The sequence below is a fragment of the Panthera leo genome, chromosome D1, assembly GCF_018350215.1.
Source record: "Panthera leo isolate Ple1 chromosome D1, P.leo_Ple1_pat1.1, whole genome shotgun sequence".
In the NCBI taxonomy this organism is placed as follows: Eukaryota; Metazoa; Chordata; class Mammalia; order Carnivora; family Felidae; genus Panthera; species Panthera leo.
The window spans coordinates 105,158,725-105,175,665 of record NC_056688.1 but is presented as its reverse complement, the minus strand read 5'-3'; the positions used below and the strand labels follow the sequence as shown (position 1 = coordinate 105,175,665).

The 16,941-nt window shown below is 55.3% G+C and overlaps 1 protein-coding gene and 1 non-coding gene across 2 annotated transcripts; both read right to left on the bottom strand.

Moving 5' to 3' along the window:
- Positions 1–5,405: 5,405 nt before the first annotated feature.
- On the bottom strand, positions 5,406–14,275 carry LOC122200381 (pepsin A). The gene is made up of 9 exons (XM_042905945.1): positions 14,220–14,275; positions 13,626–13,785; positions 11,429–11,546; positions 10,770–10,888; positions 9,810–10,009; positions 8,233–8,349; positions 7,027–7,171; positions 6,830–6,928; positions 5,406–5,706 (listed from the first exon to the last, which is right to left on the bottom strand). Exons 1-9 carry the CDS (start codon positions 14,273–14,275, stop codon positions 5,557–5,559), a joined length of 1,164 nt encoding a protein of 387 aa, XP_042761879.1. The 3' UTR covers positions 5,406–5,556.
- A 679-nt stretch (positions 14,276–14,954) lies between these two features.
- TRNAG-UCC lies at positions 14,955–15,039 on the bottom strand. The gene has a single exon. It is a non-coding gene; the product is annotated as a tRNA-Gly (tRNA).
- Positions 15,040–16,941: the final 1,902 nt, after the last annotated feature.

The window sequence follows — 16,941 nt, the reverse complement described above, 5'->3', positions numbered from 1 at the left end:
GGTCTGTCTAATGGGGAATCGTAACACTCCCGCCGCTCGGAGCTGTGACAATGGCAGGCTCAGGCCTCTGTGGTTTGCACTTGTGACTTGGTGTGGCCCACCCACTTTACGAAGCACCCCCGCCCCCGCACCCCAGGATCTAATTTCAGGATGAAAGTGTCGAAGGCTGGCTGCCTCCACACTGCCCCTTCTCGAACAACCCGGCTATCGACACGGTAATGGCTAGAAGTCAGTGCCAAGTTTCTCGTGGCTATTCAATAAAGTGTGCAACTTGAGTGTTAATCCCAGTTTCCCCCTCCACAGAGCTCAAGTAAATTGTATTTATTTTGAATGTTTAAAAAAAAAAAAAAACAAAAGCAAAGGGCGGGAGGATAGCTGTAAACGTCCTCCCCGAGGTGGTCCAAGTATAAATAATGCTTATCTGGACCCCCGCTCCCCATTCACAGCTGGGACCACAGAGGCCCGGAGAAGTGTCCTAAGGTTGTGCAAGAGTATGAGGTCTGAGCTGGGAGGAGAGCCCTGTTTCTCTGACTCCCAGTCTGGGTTTTGTCCCTTCACATCACACTTGGTTGGATTCTTCCATTGTAGTTTTAGAGACAGTATATGGTAGGGCGCTGTGATTACCCTGTTTTGGTTTGGGTTCCCCAAGAGCAGACTTAGAGATAAATATCTGGGGGAGAGTCACTGACCTGGGGAGTGATCCCGGGGAGCACGGCAAGGGAAGGGGGCGGTGAGACAGAGATGGGAAGAAAACCAATCGCGGTGCATTACAGAGTGGGTCGTCGCTAGGGGCATCTGGTACCTGGCCCTTCTGCAGGCCCTCTGGGAGACCGTGTAGCACAGGCCTCGGAACTGTCCTCCTGTGGACAAAGGCATCCTCGTGCCTCTCTTGTCCCCCTCTTGCTCCCAGGCTGTTGGCTCTCCAGCATGTCCGACTGGCCAAGGCCAAGGATGGAGCTTGCCTCCTTTATACGGTCTCCCGGGCACAAGCAGGCGCTTGGAGAAGAGGTAGGGGACTGTCTGCAGAGGGCCTCCCGGCTGGCCGGGACTGCTATTACCTCACACTGTGGTCAGCACCGTCCCTTCCCAGGACCCCTGGGGGGCCCAGGGCTGTCCTCCTTCGAGCAGTGCTGATGTGACATGTTGGGAGGCCCCAGTAGAATCCAACTTGGTAAGACCGTGTTCTGCCCGAAATAAGCCCCAGGATGCATGGGCCCCTGTCCAGGGCTGGCTGGCTCCAGCAGGCTGGATGGCTGCCTTCAGGACCCCAGATGGGTGAGAGCTGCTTTTAATGAATGGGATGAGCCGGTCTGAATTCTCAGCAGCTGGTCTGAATTCTCTGACTCCAACATGCAGGGGCGGGGGTGGGGGGTTGTTCTTGGGTGTCTCCCCAAGCGCCCTGCAGTGTCCCGTACCTGGGACTCTGTGCTTAGGAGGGGTCTGAGGAGCAGTAGAGGATGCTGGAAGCCTGGTCTGCGGTGTCAGTTTCCCTGGACCTGGGGAGTTCCCAAAGGGCCACATTAGGAGACCCTGTTCAAAAGACCTGGGTTTGGAGGTTTTGTTTTGCTTTAGTTTATTTATTTTTGAGAGAGAGAGAATCCAAAGCAGGCTCCAGGCTCCGAGCTGTCAGCACAGAGCCTGACACGGGGCTCGAACCCACGAACCCTGAGATCATGACCTGAGCCAAAGTCGGATGCTTCACCGACTGAGCCACGCAGGCACCCTGTGGGTTTGGAGGTTTTTAGATGAACATGCTTGAGAACAAACCACAGTAGGCTTCGAATTAGGATAAACTCAGATTTAAGAGTGCCTTCCCTGATTTTTAGTGTGCAGTGCGTTCACATCATTAGAAATACAAACACGTAAAACTGTATTCAGTGAGACATCTCCCCCATCCCCCTTCTACCCGGTTCCCCCTCTTCTTTCTTTCTTTTTTTTTTTTTAACATTTTTTTTTAATGTTTATTTATTTTTGAGACAGAGAGAGACAGAGCATGAACGGGGGAGGGTCAGAGAGAGAGGGAGACACAGAATCCGAAACAGGCTCCAGGCTCTGAGCTGTCAGCACAGAGCCCGACGCGGGGCTCGAACTCACAAACCACGAGATCATGACCTGAGCCGAAGTCGGTCGCTTAACCGACTGAGCCACCCAGGTGTCCCTCCCCCTCTTCTTTCTTTTCTGGTTTCTGATGCTGGGTGTCCTTTCTCAGGTCCGGTAGGTATGTAAGTGCAAGGAAATCTTAGTTTCTTCCTTTGTAATCCAAAGACAGCATAACACAGGCCTGTTGTCACCTTTGCATGTGTGTTTTCACCTAACCGTCTCTTCTCAAGATCTTTCCCCACACCTAGGAGAGCACGCTCATTGTAAACCTTGCCTGCCCGCACACCAAGTTGTTTAAAAGCAGCCCCCCACCCAGCCCCCCACCCGGTGGACATTTGGGTCGTTTCAAATCTTGCTCTTACAAAAGATGCTACAAAGAATAACCTTGTACTTACATCATTTTGCACGTGTGCAAGTGTATCTTTAAGAGAAATTCCCAGAAGTGACGTTACTGGGCCAGAAGGTATACGCATTTCTAATGTGGATAGATATTGCCAAATGGCATTCCTTGGGGGCTGTACCAGTTTCCGTCCTTACCAGCAGAGTGCGTCCGGCGACGCTGTGGGTTCCACAGACCAGTGGAGCAGAGACCTAGGAGATGAAAATACACCCCTGGACAAGCGTGAAGGGGGAGCTGTGCTCAGACCCCCAAGGCCTGCGGGGAGTGGGGAAAGACGAAGAAGCCCGAGATCGTACAAAAGGAATGTGAATCCGTCTTATCTCGTGGGGCGAAATGGGAAGAGTCAGATCAGATACGTCAGCTCAGGGTTTCTCAGTCCAAATGGTCTGTTTAAAGGGGAGCCTTTTTAGATTCTGTCGGGATCCAGGAATCCCAGGGTGAGGAAACGGAAGAGGGGCTGGGAGGGAGGGGCTGGGCTGCAGCTGCCGGGGCCAGGAGCAGAGTGGGAAGGGTCCAGGAAGCCGGGCCTGCATCCCCAGAGCCGAGCACACCGCCTGGCTCATGGGAGGTGCTCCGGAAATGCCAGAAACGGAAACACAGCAGAGGAGACAAGACAGTGTGAAATTCCTCCCCAGAAACCCAAGAAGTCCACCTGTTTGTCTCGGGACCACGTACGACTGGAACAGAACGCTGGTGGGGGTGGGAGCGGACCCGTCTGGGTCTTACGCGTGCCCTCGGTGAAGTCAGATCCACTTCCTTGCTGTTTCCTTCCAAAAAGTCATCTTGAATTCATTGCTCGGTCAACACATATTTATTGAGCACCTACAGTGTGCCGGGCCCTGCTCTTGACGCTGAGGCTTCAGCCGTCCCTGCCCCGGTGGATCGAAAACAGGCTGTCCCATAAATGCACGATGGCAGGTTGTGCTGAATGCCCTCACGGATGGGAGAGCCAGGCTCCGAGCCGAACGACGGTAGTCAGGGAGGGCTTCGCAGGGAAGCGCTATTTAAGCTGAGGTCTGCAGGACGCTTGGTGTTAGCAGGTCAGGAGAAAAGGAGCAGCAAGCCAGGTAAAGGGGACGGGGTGTGCAGAGGTCTGGAGGTAGGGAAGAAGTCTGGGCATCTGTGGAGGTGGCAAAGGGCCAGGGTGGCAGGAGCTCAGGGTGAGAGGGGTCAAAGTGAGGCAGGGAAGGTAGCTGGGGACCAGAGCATGCAAGGCTTGGAGGGCTTATTGTCTTATTCAACTGTGCAATTCCAGGGCATTAATTAAAGGTCTTCATGGGGGTGCCTGGGGGGCTCAGTTGACAGAGGGTCTGATTTGGCTCAGGTCGTGATCTCGAGGTTCGTGAGTTCGAGCCCCACATTTTGGGCTCGCTGCTGTCAGTGTGGAACGTGCCTCGGATCCTCTGTCCCTCTCTCTCTTCCCCTACCCCGCTGGCAAGCGTGCTCTCTCTCTGTCTCTCAAAAATAAACATTAAAAAAAAAAAAAAAAGAAGGCTTTAAGCAAGGGAGCGATGTGATCAGATTTATGTTTCAAAAAGATCTTTTGGCTGTGGAAGATGGGGTAGGGAAGGTATTAGTGACAGTAGGGAGACCGGGACATCCTAGAGCCCCACATCTTATATTTGCATGGGTGACAAATGACAAATCAGGGGAGGATGGCAACAAGAGAGTTTCCAAAGCCATGTTGTCCTGCGGACCCCAAAGTCACTCCCTCTCTGCAGGGAGGCCTAGTGCCGGCCCTCAGCCTGGAATCCAGCGGCCCCCTGGCTGTGGGGGTTTTTCCCACGGTGCAGCTGAGAAGCTGGGGTCTGCAGTGGGTTCCCCAGCGAGAGAGGAACCCGGAAGGAAGCGGCATCACGCTGAGCTGAGTCAAGGTGAAAGAGATCACTTTGCGGGAGCACTTCGCCAAGCCTTTGGGAAACATGCCTTGGGCACCTCCAGGAAGCACCACCTAGAACTCTACGTGTTTTCTGCTTCTTTTGTAACTTTGTTCCTCATTGGACATTGTGCTTCCAAACCCATGGGCAGAAATGCTCTAAGGATTTCCTGTTTGCAGGGCTAGGGCGGTATCTGCTAATGAGCCTGCTCACTTCCTTCTCACACCCTCGGCTCAGGGGCCTGGAACACCGTCCTCTTTAAATGACTGACAGGGCAGGGCGCCTGGGTGACTCAGTCGGTTAAGCGTCTGGCTTCGGTTCAGGTCATGATCCCACGGTCCGTGAGTTTGAGCCCCGCGTCGGGCTCTGTGCTGACAGCTCGGAGCCTGGAGTCTCCTTCAGATTCTGTGGCTCCCTCTCTCTCTCACTGTGCCCCTCCCCTACTCACGCTCTGCCTCTCCCTCTTCCAAAAATAAGCATTAAAAAAATAAATAAAAAATAAGTTTAACTCATTGATGGGAAAATGGACCCATTCAGTTATCTGTACCCAGAGTGAGAGGCTCGAGGGGTTTTCAGGCGTTGGTCTGGATCAAGCAGCTGACCAACAGAGAGCAGCCCAGTAGATTTGGGGGTGTCAGCTTTGGTCACCCCTCCGACCCTTGCCTGGCCTGGCCTGCTTAGGAATGTTGGTGGAAAGCTACCTGCCCTCCATCTCTTTCTTTTTCTATCTCTTACTGCCTTTGGGAGAAAGAAGTTGACTCCCTCACCAAGAACCTTGGTGCCCTGTTCCACGAGGAGGCAACAGGCCTGGCATTTCTGGTGCCTGTCTTTACACGACGCTCCCAGCCAAACCCGCGGAGGGCTGTTCATCTTCCTGACTCGATTATGGGGTGTGAACCACTGTCACTGCTTGGTGGGGTCCAAGCGGATGTGGTCATCTTGTCCCCCTGGCCTGGCGTTCTAACCCCCATGGTGCGGCGAGAAATACGAAGAGAAGAGACTGCACAGAGCGTGTTTCAGGAGGTGGGGTTTTTATTCTACGTTATTGGTATGATAGGGAACAGGGCCAAGATTCCGCCTCCACGATCCCATAGGAAGAACAATCAGGAGAATTATATACATCTAGAGTGGACAACAAAGGCTGGATCTTCCTGGGGACGTGGCGGGAAAGACGCAGGCTTAGGCCACGGGGGCCAGGCCGACCTGGTTGTTTGCCCTGTCGAAGACGGCAAAGTACTGGCGGATGAAGACGTCACCCAGGATCCAGAGCTCTCCGGAGGCAGTGGGGAGGTTCATGCCCTGGAGGCCGCTGATACAGCCCTGCTGGCTCTGGAGAAGAGGAGAAGGAAGCTGGAGATGGGACACTGGCTCGGCAGTGACAAGGCACTGGGGACTAAGCCGCAGGTAGCGCGGGCCGCCGCAAGGCACGCGCAAGGAGCGGCGTCCTGGCTGGTGTCCGGGGACGTGGCTCTTCTCGGCCGGGGGTCGGCCTGTATAAACTGCTCATTCTACTATTGGTTTCCAGGGATTACTAGACATTATCCAGTGTTTCTGGCAGCTGTACAGACCCTGACATCAACATCGGGGCTGAGGGGTTTAGGGAAAACTCAGCCGCCGTGAAGGATTTTGGAAGCTGGGGTGACACAGCCTTTTCTCATTATTCTGACCCCCTCCAGTGGCAAAGGGGATCGGCTGTTAGTCCTTTTCATTTACTGGGGCACCGGGCCACAACCTTGGCTGCACGCTAGAATCACCTGGGGGGCTTAGGAAAACCCCACTGTTTAGGCCCCGCCCCCTACTAATGAATCAGCATGCCTGGGGGACCGGCCCCGGACCTCAGCACTTCTTGCTGAATAGCCTCGAGTCACTGGGCAAAACTAGTTTTCCCCCTGGCTTCCTAACAGGCGGTGCGTCGCCCCCCCCACCCCCCCTCGTGGCTTGTAATCTACCAAGTAAAGATTTGTTACTTCACAAGCCCCGCCCTGCGGAAAGTGCGATTTCCATTTGCTCAACCCTTTTCGCGCCTTTGATGTGGTCGCTCCGACCTGATCACCCTCACCACCCTCGGAGGATGGGGGAAGCTGGCGTCTCTAGTTTTTAGACCAGGAAATTGAGGCCGGGAGCGGCTGCCGCTTGCTCAGACTCCGCGAGCCAGTAATTGGCACCCAGCTTGGACTCAGGTGTGCAGCTAGAAACCCTCTCTTCCTGCCACGGGCCTTTGCCTCACTTTTGCCCTGTTGGGGGAGGGGCGCTGCACCCACAGTTTCATGCCTGCAGCTGTTTACAATGTATCCTATTTTCTCTGGAGGCTGTCCAGAGCAGCCTTCAGCTTCCTCTTGTGGAAGAGCCCTTTCCCTTGTGCAAAAGCGGGGGGCGGGGTGTGGGGCGCGGTGTGGTAGCTGGCCGCGTTCCCTGCAGGCACACCTAGGTGGCTGGCCCAGAGCCCCCTTACCTGCAGGATGTAGGCACTGGGAGGCAGTGGGTACTCATTGCCATTGATGGTGAAGACGATGTCGGGCAGGTTGTTGATGGCTGAGCAGCTGATCCCCATCTGGAAAGAGTTGAGGGTTAGGAGGACTTGGGTTTCTTCTGCGGGGCGGACAGACCCGCCACTTGGGTCCAGAACAGGGCAGTCAGGGCCGGACTCACCTGGCCGTATGAGTTCTGGCTGGCTCCAATGTCGCTCTGGATGTTGGCAATGGCGTTGCTTGGGCCGGTCAGCAGAGAGGTGCCTGTGTCAACGATGGCCTGGCAGCCCCCGTTACAAGCGATGGACTGTCCGTTCATGGTGATGCTACACATGGATGAGATACAAGGAAGGGTCCCCTGAGTCCCCAGGGGGTAGATCTCCCCAAGGAGGAGCCAGGTGGCCCCAGAGGGTCCCCTCCTTCCCTCCACAGGCCAACACATAAAATTCCAGCTTCTCCATCGTGCATTCAGTTACTCAACAAATATTGACCGAGTGCCTGCCCTGTGCTAGGCATGGGGGATGCAAAACCGGACAGCCACACGGTTCCAGGCTGCGGGGAGCTCACGGTCGAGGAGGAGCAGGACACGTGGCAGGGGAACAGAAGCATGATCCAGGGGGCAAAAGGGGTGGTGCTGAGCAATCAGGGAGGGCTTCTCAGGGAAGCGGACACCCAGCGGTTGCTAGGGAGGTACATAGCGGGAGGAGGACATCACAGGCGGGGAGTGACAGAGATACGGAGCAGGAGCAGGAGGTAGAGGAAGTGAGGGACTTTTAGCCATGGCTGCGGCAGGTGCAAGGTAACCCTACGTGCCCGTTTGCCCAGGACAGTCCCGGTTTTAGCACTGCAAGTCTGGCGTCCCAGGGAAATGCTCATTCTTGGGCAAACCTGTGTAGGTGGTCACCCTAAGAGGCCAGCGGGGTGACAAACAGCTGGGGAATGAGGCTGCTTGGGGGAGGGGCAGGCTCCAAAGGGGGCAGTGGCGGGGGGCGGGGGGAATGAATGCCCTGCAATGAGCCCCCTCGCCCTAGGGTGGGAGGAGTGACTGCCAGTTCAGGGTCTCCTCAGTGCTGGGGTGTGTGGACAAGGATGCTGGTAGATTGTCCTGTCTGTTCGACGGGAAGGAAAGTGGCTATGTCATCCTTGCAGAACATCTTGAGGCGGGTGGGGAGGGTCCCCAATAGCTCGCCTCCTCCAGTGAGGCGTCTTTCTTGGGATCTCTCTGGCTTGGCCAACTTCTCCTTTCTCCCGCTGGGGTACCTCTCCCTGGGCCGGCTGTTTGGCTGTTCCAGGGGGATTCTAGAAAGCTCAGTTAACTAGGAATCTATATGCAATGGAGATGCAGGGCCCCTGCCAGGATGTTGCCCTGTCCAGTGTTTGTTCTCACCTGTCCACGGAGATCTGCCAATAACCCTCGACGGAAACAGGGATCCAGTTCAGATTGCCAGTGTAGTAAGAAGAATCGATGCCACCGAACATCACCACGCTGCCACTCTGGTCATTGCTGGGGGTGGGGGGTGGGGCGGAGATAGGGATTCATCCATTCATTCATTGATCTGAACATCTGCCATTTGTGTCCTAAGAGCCACGCCCACGATTGAGCTCTTGCCAGTCCCAGGAGCCGTGATCCTTACACCAAGGCCCCTGAGTGGTCGCTACTGTTATTTCCGCTTCACAGCGAGGAAACCGAGGCTCAAAGAAGCGAGGCAACTTGCCCAAGGCCACACAGCCAGCGAGTGCCCAAACCGAGACCAAGACCAGAGCCCAGGTCTTTCTGGTTCCAACGCGTGTGGTTTCTGCCGCATATTCGCCCTCACTGCCGTGCATGCAGGGGCGCCTGGGCGGCTCAGTGGGTTAAGCGTCCAGACTCTCGGTTTCGGCTCGGGTCACGACCTCACGGTGTGTGAGATCGAGCCCCGCATTGGGCTCTGTGCCGGCAGTGCGGGGCCTGCTTGGGGGGTCTGTCTCTCCCTCTCTCTCTGTGCCTCTCGCGCTCTCTGTCTTGCTCCCAAAATAAATAAATAAGCTTAAGAAATTAAAAAAAAAAAAAAAAGGGAAGAAAAGAAGCAGATGCGTGTCTGCTTGTAAGGATTTGACAGTGTAGTTCACAGGTTCTCAGACAGGGGCGGTTTCTAATTTGCTCATGTCTGGGATGCTTTGATTGTCATGATCCAGTGGCCGTAAGGGGGTGCCACTGAGAGCTAGTAGATAGAGGCCAGGGAAGCCACTAAACATCTTACAATGCCCAGGAGAGCCCCAACAGAAGGAGTTATCGGGTCTAAAATGTCCATAGTGCTGTGATTGAGAAACCCTGACCTCTCTTATGGGTAGCACCCATAAAGGCAGGCTGTGTTTAAGAGGCGACTTGAATATTAAGGGTCCCAGAGGAAAAACAGATGAACGGTTCCTCCTGTTGTAAATTGCAGGGGTCCTTGTGACCGGGACATCCTCTTTCTAAATCTCTGCAGTTTCGGGTTAGATAGGGAAGCGAAGGTGGGTGACTCCAAGAAATTAACCACGAAAGAACTGGCCCCAGATATAATGGTCCCCACTCACCTAACCCCACCCCAGCTCCCTGCAAACCTCTGACCGTGCAATGCAACGCAGGGAGGTTGTAGGGGGACAGTTAACAGCTCAAGAAAAACATCGACCACGACCAATCGCTTCGAAAGAGAAGGATGTGTCACAAGAAAGCCGAGTGTCTCAGGAAAATTGATGACACCCTCTGATATTCTTGCATAAACCTCTCCTCAATCGAACCAACCCTTGGTGTATTCTGTATTCATTCTTGGAATTAACTCATAGCCACAACCGGAACCTAGATTTGGTTAACTAACAGAGGAAACCTGCTTTCATCATTTAAAAGTTCCCTCGTAGAAGCCACAAGCCCTATTTTCCAGCCTTGGACAGCCGCCTGTGGGGCCAGGTGGCTGTGACCCCCCTCCCCATCCCTGCCCAACTTACCCGCTCAGGTAGACTGAGAAGAGATCCTGCGAAACCAGCCCCTCATTCCACATGTTGTCAAAGACGGGTGTGGCCCCGGAGGCGGAGATCTGGGGGTAGGCCAGGCCCAGGATGCCATCGAAGGGAGCGTAGTACAGGAAGGAGCCGGGCTCAGTCTCACTCAGGCCGAAGATCTGGTTGGTGTCTGAGATGCCTCCGACCTGGATCGGGGGAAACCACGATGTTTGCGGTCAGCGCGGGTTGGCTGAGCACTGTGGGGACCAGCCCTGGGCCCAGAGGGTCCCTGGTTCATTTTGAGTAGGAATTGGCTTCCAGGGTGGCAGGCCGGAAGGAAGGGAGGAGGGCCGTCCCCGGGAAGGCTTGTTATTCCTGTGGAAGTAACCATTGCGACTGATCTCCAGATGGCCACAGTCTGTGGAGTGAGAATTTGCTGCAGAGCAGATGGCCACAGTGTGTGTGTGTGTGTGCGCGCGCACGAGTGCGTGCACGCTCTAGCTTCCGGTGATTGGATGCAAAGGAGACCGCAGACAAGTCACAGCCCCTGACCCCTGCTGCACCTGCAGGGGCTGGGGTGGGGTGGGGTGCTTGTGAAGCTCTCGTGACTCAGGGGGGCTGCAGGTGGAGGGTGAGGAGGGGAAGGAGGTGCTGAAAGAGAACTGAGCCTTTGTGCCTTCCGCTCTTGGCCCCTACCCACCATTCAACTTGGGGGTGCTTGAGGTTGGCCTGTGGCTCTGGGAATCCACTCCCTTACCCGCTACTACCCACCCCCCTAGAAATGTCTGTGACATCTCTGCCACTTTCCCCCCCTGCATCCCCTCTCAGGTTACTTTTGTGATCACTGAGCCCTCCGTCGCTTGAATAAGCTGGCTCTGGGGGAGGGGGTGCACCGTGGTCCCCGGGGTCCTCGGAAGATGGCTCCGGGGCTGGGCAGGGTGAGGCGGCCGGCCGGCAGGTGCTCACCTGGACGGTGTCGTATCCCAGGATGCCTGTCATGCTGCCGGTGCCATAGGCGATGGAGACTGGCTGGTTGGTGGCCTGGTAGGTGGAGGACTCCTGAGGGTTGAAGCGCTTGTGGTTGGCTGCCGGGGCAAGAAGTCACAATGTCAAGTTCGAAAAGCTGAGCGAGAGTCACGGGCTGAGAGTGTGCTCCTTGGGGGCAGGGGGTGCCTTGGTTCTGGGTGGGGCTTTGGAGGAGAAATGTAACCCTCGCCCCAGGTTTCGGAGCCTAAGCATGCCCAGGTTCCACTTGTGTCTGGTTGGGCCAGTAGGGACCCTGTCACTGAGGGCAGGTCCCCAGCAGACCTCACGGTCTTCCCAAGGTCGCCCAGGCTACCACTGAACAGAGCAGGCTCATGGCTGTCCGCGGGGCCGAGCCCTTTCAAGTTCTCTCTGCCGGTGGACCGGGCTCCGTGAGGGCAGGGACCGCGTGTGATTCACGCCGTTCTCCCTGGGCCCCCGAGTCCAGTGCTTGGCGCCTAGTAGCTGCTCAGGAAATGCCTGCCGAGTGAATCCCTGAGTGACTCCCCCCAGGCTTCAACCCTAGTGGAAGCCCCTGGGTGTTCAGGGCTCCAGGTCAGTTGGTCCCCGAGAACCCGGGCAGGGCAGGGCCAGGCACTCACTGCAGGCAGGACTCTTGCAGTAGACAGAAGGCACCCACAGGTTGGAGGAGCCGGTGTCGAAGATGACGGTGAACTGCTGAGGGGGGGTGCCGATGCCGATGGTGCCGAAGTACTCCATCTGCCAGGGTGGGACAGCACAGCTCAGTGACCGCTCCCCAGCCTGGCCTCCCCGGGGACTATGTCGGGGTGGGCTCTTCAGCCCACCTCCCACCTTTCCCTTCACCGTTCTGCCGGCCTTTCTCTCCCTGTCCAATGCATCCATCCTTCAAGGCCCAGCCTGGCCTCCCCCTCCGCCTGGAAGTCTTCCCTGATTGCTCCTCTGTTACCCTCTGACTGTTCTCTTCTAAGCACCATGAACACCTGATGATTATCGGCTGTCCCCTCTTCATTCAGCTCTTGTCTGGTATATCTTAGTGTCGTAGTCCTAGAGAACGTTCGCACGTTCTTGGACAGGGGGTAGAAACTTACAGCACCCATCAGAGTCTAGGCTGAACTGCTTTGCATTTAAACTGCTGACGGGGAGGTAAATAAATCCCCTCACGATGGGCCACCCCTCGAGGCGTCTGATTCCTAAATCTCGGTGTGTGTAGCAGGTTCAAGAAAGCACAGAGTCAGGATTGTTATTCTCAGTGGCAGCGCCTTCTCCCTTCCCAGCTCTGATTCCTAAATCTCGGTGTGTGTAGCAGGTTCAAGAAAGCACAGAGTCAGGATTGTTATTCTCAGTGGCAGCGCCTTCTCCCTTCCCAGCTCTGTTCCAGCCCCGTGAAGCTTGCCGTTCTTTGATGATGATGTCAAGCTCATTCCCCTCCCAGGGCCTTTGAACTTGCTATTTCTTATGCCGGGCAAATGTTTATTCTAGATCTTTCCTCGGCTGGCGCCCTCTCACCACTCATTCAGTGCTCCAGTCGACTGTCACCTCTGCCAGGAGGCCCTCCCTGACCGCTTTATCTAAATATGCCCTTCCCTCATGGTTCTCCTTCCCCTTACTCTAATTAGTTCTTCTTTGTGACCCCGGTCATTACCTGAAATTATCTTAGATACTTGTCTCTTACTTGCCTTTCCCTCTAGAACACAAGCTCTAGGAACTTTGTTTATCCACCATTGTTTCCTTAGCTCCTTGCGCCGAGCCTCTGGCACATAGTAGGTGCTTCATAAATATTTGTGAAGTGAATAGGTGGGCTAATTTTACCAAGCTCTTGCCAAAGGCCAGGCCCTGTGCTAAGCACTCCAAAACCCCACGAGAAACAAAAAACAAAAACAAAAACAAACCCCCTTCCCCCCCAAAAAGCAGACAAAACCAAAGAACATTATTGCATTAATTACTTACAGCAACCCCCTGAAGGTAGATACTAGTGGTTCTGTTTTACAGACAAGGACACTTGAGGCTCACTCAGAATTTAAATGACTCGCCCAAGGTCACACGGCCCCTCAGCCCTACGGCCTAACTTTCACCAGGTCTGGCAGATTTCACAGGCTACGCTCTTAACGACCGGCAAGCTTGCTTCATAGCCGTGGCCCAGTGCCACGTACACTGGGGACACGACATCTCCTAAGGGGCAGGGTGTTGCCATTGGGTCCCAGATGGAAGAGTCAGAGTGATCTTCCTGAAACTCCAGTCCGATCGTGTCGACCCTCCCGGTGAAGACAACTGAGTGGCGGTTGAGGAAACAGACTCTGATTTGGCTACGCTCACCGACCCCTCAGTCCTCCATCGTGCCTCTCTCTCTAGCTCTCTGCTCTCCCTGAACACCGGCCTCCTTTCCTCGCATGCGCTCTGTCCCCCGCTGTCCCGAGGTCTGGCACACGCCGTCAGCCCTCTGGGACGCTCTCCTGTCCCCTGGAAACCCCCGTTGTTCCTTCCCTGCTTGTCCCAGCCACACCCTCACAGTGTGAGACCGTCACTGAGCCGGGGTTGTGAGGCTCACTGGGGACCGTCTGTGTGTCCCTCCTAAGACTGTGAGCTCCTTGAGCGCAGGGGCTGTGCCCCTGGGCCCAGCACGGTCCCTGACATGTAGAGAGGTGCCCCGTATGCATAAACACCGGAGGAAAGAGTGAATGAATGGCAACAGCTCTGACGGTGACTTCCTGCCCTCCCTGGGCCTCTGGGATCCCGGACGCAGACCCCGCGGTCACTGCCTGGGGGTCCGGAGCGCTGGCCCATCCTCCGAGCTGCCCGGTTGCCGGCCCGTGCACTCACATCCATGTAGTTTTCCAGGGGCTGGGCGGCTATCAAGGTGGCGGACTCATCGTGGAAGTACTTGTTGGCTGGGTTGAAGCTGTACTTCTTCAGGAAGTCATCCAGGAGGCCGTGCTCGATCAGATTCTCCCTCAAGGTCTTCTTCTTGGTGAGGGGAACCCTGTGGCAGAGCAGTTGCAAAGGGGGGGGTTGGCAGGAGGAAGAGGAATCGGGCGAGGAGTCGGCCCGTGCGGTGCCGCGGAAGCCTCGGAAGGCCGAGGAAGCTGGCCCGGGAGAGGACGAAGAAGGGAGGCCGAGGCGGGGGGTGGGAGACGCTTCTCTTTTTGGCACGCTAAGGCAAAGAGGTTAAGCGGTTGCCCGAAGTCGCCGGGCACCCAGCCGTGGCCAGGCTGGAGCCCCACGTCGGCGGGGCTGCGTCCCCAAGAAGGCAGAGAGAGAGAGAGAGAGAGAGAGAGAGAGACAAGAAGGGAGACTGGAGCCAGTGGAACAGAGTGGAGTCGGATGGGGGGAGAGGGGAGGAAGGAAATCGTGAGGCGGGGAGGAAGACAGCAGGAGGAGATGGCTGTTCCTCGGGCAGCGCGGCCCCGGACTCACTTGACGATGACACACTCAGAGAGTGCCACCAAGCTGAGCAGCAGCAGCCACTTCATGGTTCTCGTCGGTCCCGATCTCCGGAGAAGGGTAGATGGGTGGAAAGTGTACCGCAGTCCACGGGAGCTGCTGCTTATATACAGCCCAGGTCCTTGGGGATCAGCCTTATCGGCCTCCCAATGTCACCCCTTATCGTAACCCCAAACAGAAAAGTTCCCGATAAGACGGTCCCCGCCCCCGAGCTCTGTTCTGAGAAGTTTCCAATGAAGTAGATTTCCATTGTAACCATAGCCCGCAGTTGGGATGGACCTGGGGGGGGGGGGAGCGGCAAGCTATGGAGGGGTGGCCTATTTCTTACATGGAATCCATTAAAATGTGACAACTTGAATATTTTGACAGAATGGGTCTAAAGTGCACTTAACCTGGAACGGATGCGGAGGAAGCTCGTCACCCCCCACTTTGCCCCCGTGGCACAGGGGCTGGGGTTCTCAGGGGATGGTTCCCCACCCGGTGATGGGCCACGTTCCTGTAGCTGCTAGCCCAAAACACATTCCTAGGTTGGTGGCTTGGGACTCAGGACACATTTCTTTCTTTTTATTTTATTTTTTTAATGTTTATTTAGTTTTTGAGAGAGAGAGAGAGAGAGAGAGAGAGAGAGCGCGTGAGTGGGGAGGGGCAGAGAGAGAGAGGGAGACCCAGAATCCGAAGCAGGCTCCAGGCTCCGAGCTGTCAGCCCAGAGCCCGACGCGGGGCTCGAACCCACAAGCCGTGAGATCACGACCTGAGCGGAAGTCAGACGCTTAACTGACTGAGCCAGCCGGGCGCCCCTCAGGACACATTTCTGCCCAGAAATGTCCTCATAAGGGTTTGTCGGGCTTCGAACTAGCCTCCAGGCCCTCTTACGTTCTTGTTTTTCATGCAGCGGAGAGGAAGAGGAGGGAGTGGAGCACGTGGAAGAACAAGGCCTGTCTTTCCTGGAGGAAGCAAACTTGAAACAGGCTGGGTTTGGGTTTGTCACGGGAGTCTGTGCCCTTCGCTTTCCGCATTCCTTCTCTCCCTACTGCTCCTCTCTGACCCTCTCAGGTTGCTGGAAGCCTCCGCCTTGGAGATCCCACCGGGGCCTGACGCTCCCAGGTGCTTCATGCGTAAAACGTGGCCAGATCAGCTACAGTAGAGCAAAGCTATCGGGGAAAATTCATACTAGCATGTGAATGGCTTCAAAGAGAATTCTCTTCTTAGAAGATGCCTACTGGGACGCCTGGGTGGCTCAGTTGGTTAAGCGACCGGCTCCTGATTTTGGCTCGGGTCATGATCCCAGGGTCGTGGGATCAAGCCTCACATTGGGCTCCGGGCTGAGTGTGTAGCCTGCTTAAGATTCTGTCTGTCCGTCTGTCTGTCTCTTTCTCTCCCTCAGCCCCTCCCCACTCTCACTCCCTCTCTCTAAAGTAAAAAAAAAATTAAAAAAGAAAGAAAGAAAGAACAGGATTACCAGCCCACCGGATTCTCTACCTTGTAGGGGGTGTTCAGGGTCCACAGTGGAGTGAAAACTTTGATTCAGAAATTGTCGGGGAGGGATATAAGTGAGAGAGAGGTTGCCAGCCCTATCTGTGGGTCTTGTTTTGAAATCAGATCCCCTGGGCCACCCCTGGTTTTTCCAGCATCAGGAGACACAGATTCTATGAAAGCTCCAAGTTCCCCCCCAGTGCCTCTGGGTGACTGTGGAGGGGTGGGCGGTGTGGATCAAGGTTGGGACCGGTGGTGGTTAAATACAAAGCACATTTGCGTTTCACACTTAACCCGTGAAGACCCGTGAAGACATCTTGGTGGCCCAAACGTGGATCGTTGCCCGGTATTTTCCCCGGTCCCATCTTGTGGTACCTGCTTCCTCTCCTCTCTCTTTAATTCCCCTCCAGCTTTTCTCACTCTCACCTTTGGGATGATCTCAGCACATCTACGGGGGAGCTGATGGCCCTCCGGATGGTTGTCTAAGTTCTGGGAGCACCAGAACCCCTGGCTCAAAGCTGCCATTGGGCAGGGGGGAGGGGGGGAGGGGGAGTGCGCAGGGGTGGGGGTGCTCGTCATTATTCTTTCTACTTTATGTATATGTTATGTGTATCTGAAACCGTTCATAAATAGTTTCTGAAAAAAGAAGGAAACAAGGGGCACCTGGGTGGCTCGGTGGGTTGAGCGTCCGACTTTGGCTCAGGTCGCAATCTCATGGCTTGTGAGTTCGAGCCCCGCGTCGGGCTCTGTGCTGACTGCTTGGAGCCTGGAGCCTGCTGTGGATTCTGGGTCTCCCTCTCTCTCTGCCCCTTCCCCGCTCATGCTCTGTCTCTCTCTCTCTCTCTCTCAAAAATAAATAAACATTCAAAAATTAAAAATAAAAAAATTAAAAAGAAAGAAACAAGGACCGAGTCTTTTTTTTTTCTTTTTTTTTAAAGAACCGAATCATTTGCACCTACTTTTCAAGTTGGAAATGTGGGTGGGTGGGTCGTAGCGGGGAGAGTCAGGGAACCCTCGGGATTGAGATGTGGGGAGCGGACCATAAAGATCATGATGTGTGTTTTATTCATCTTTCACTTTTCTCAATGAATTATATGGTGCACAGAAGTGTTCAAGACGGTGTCCTGACTGACCCCAAGCAAGCTGGGCTTGGTTAAAAGCAGCTCGGGGATGCGGCTCAGAGCAGGGGCACGATTCCATAATTAGCCGTCTTTGCCATTGC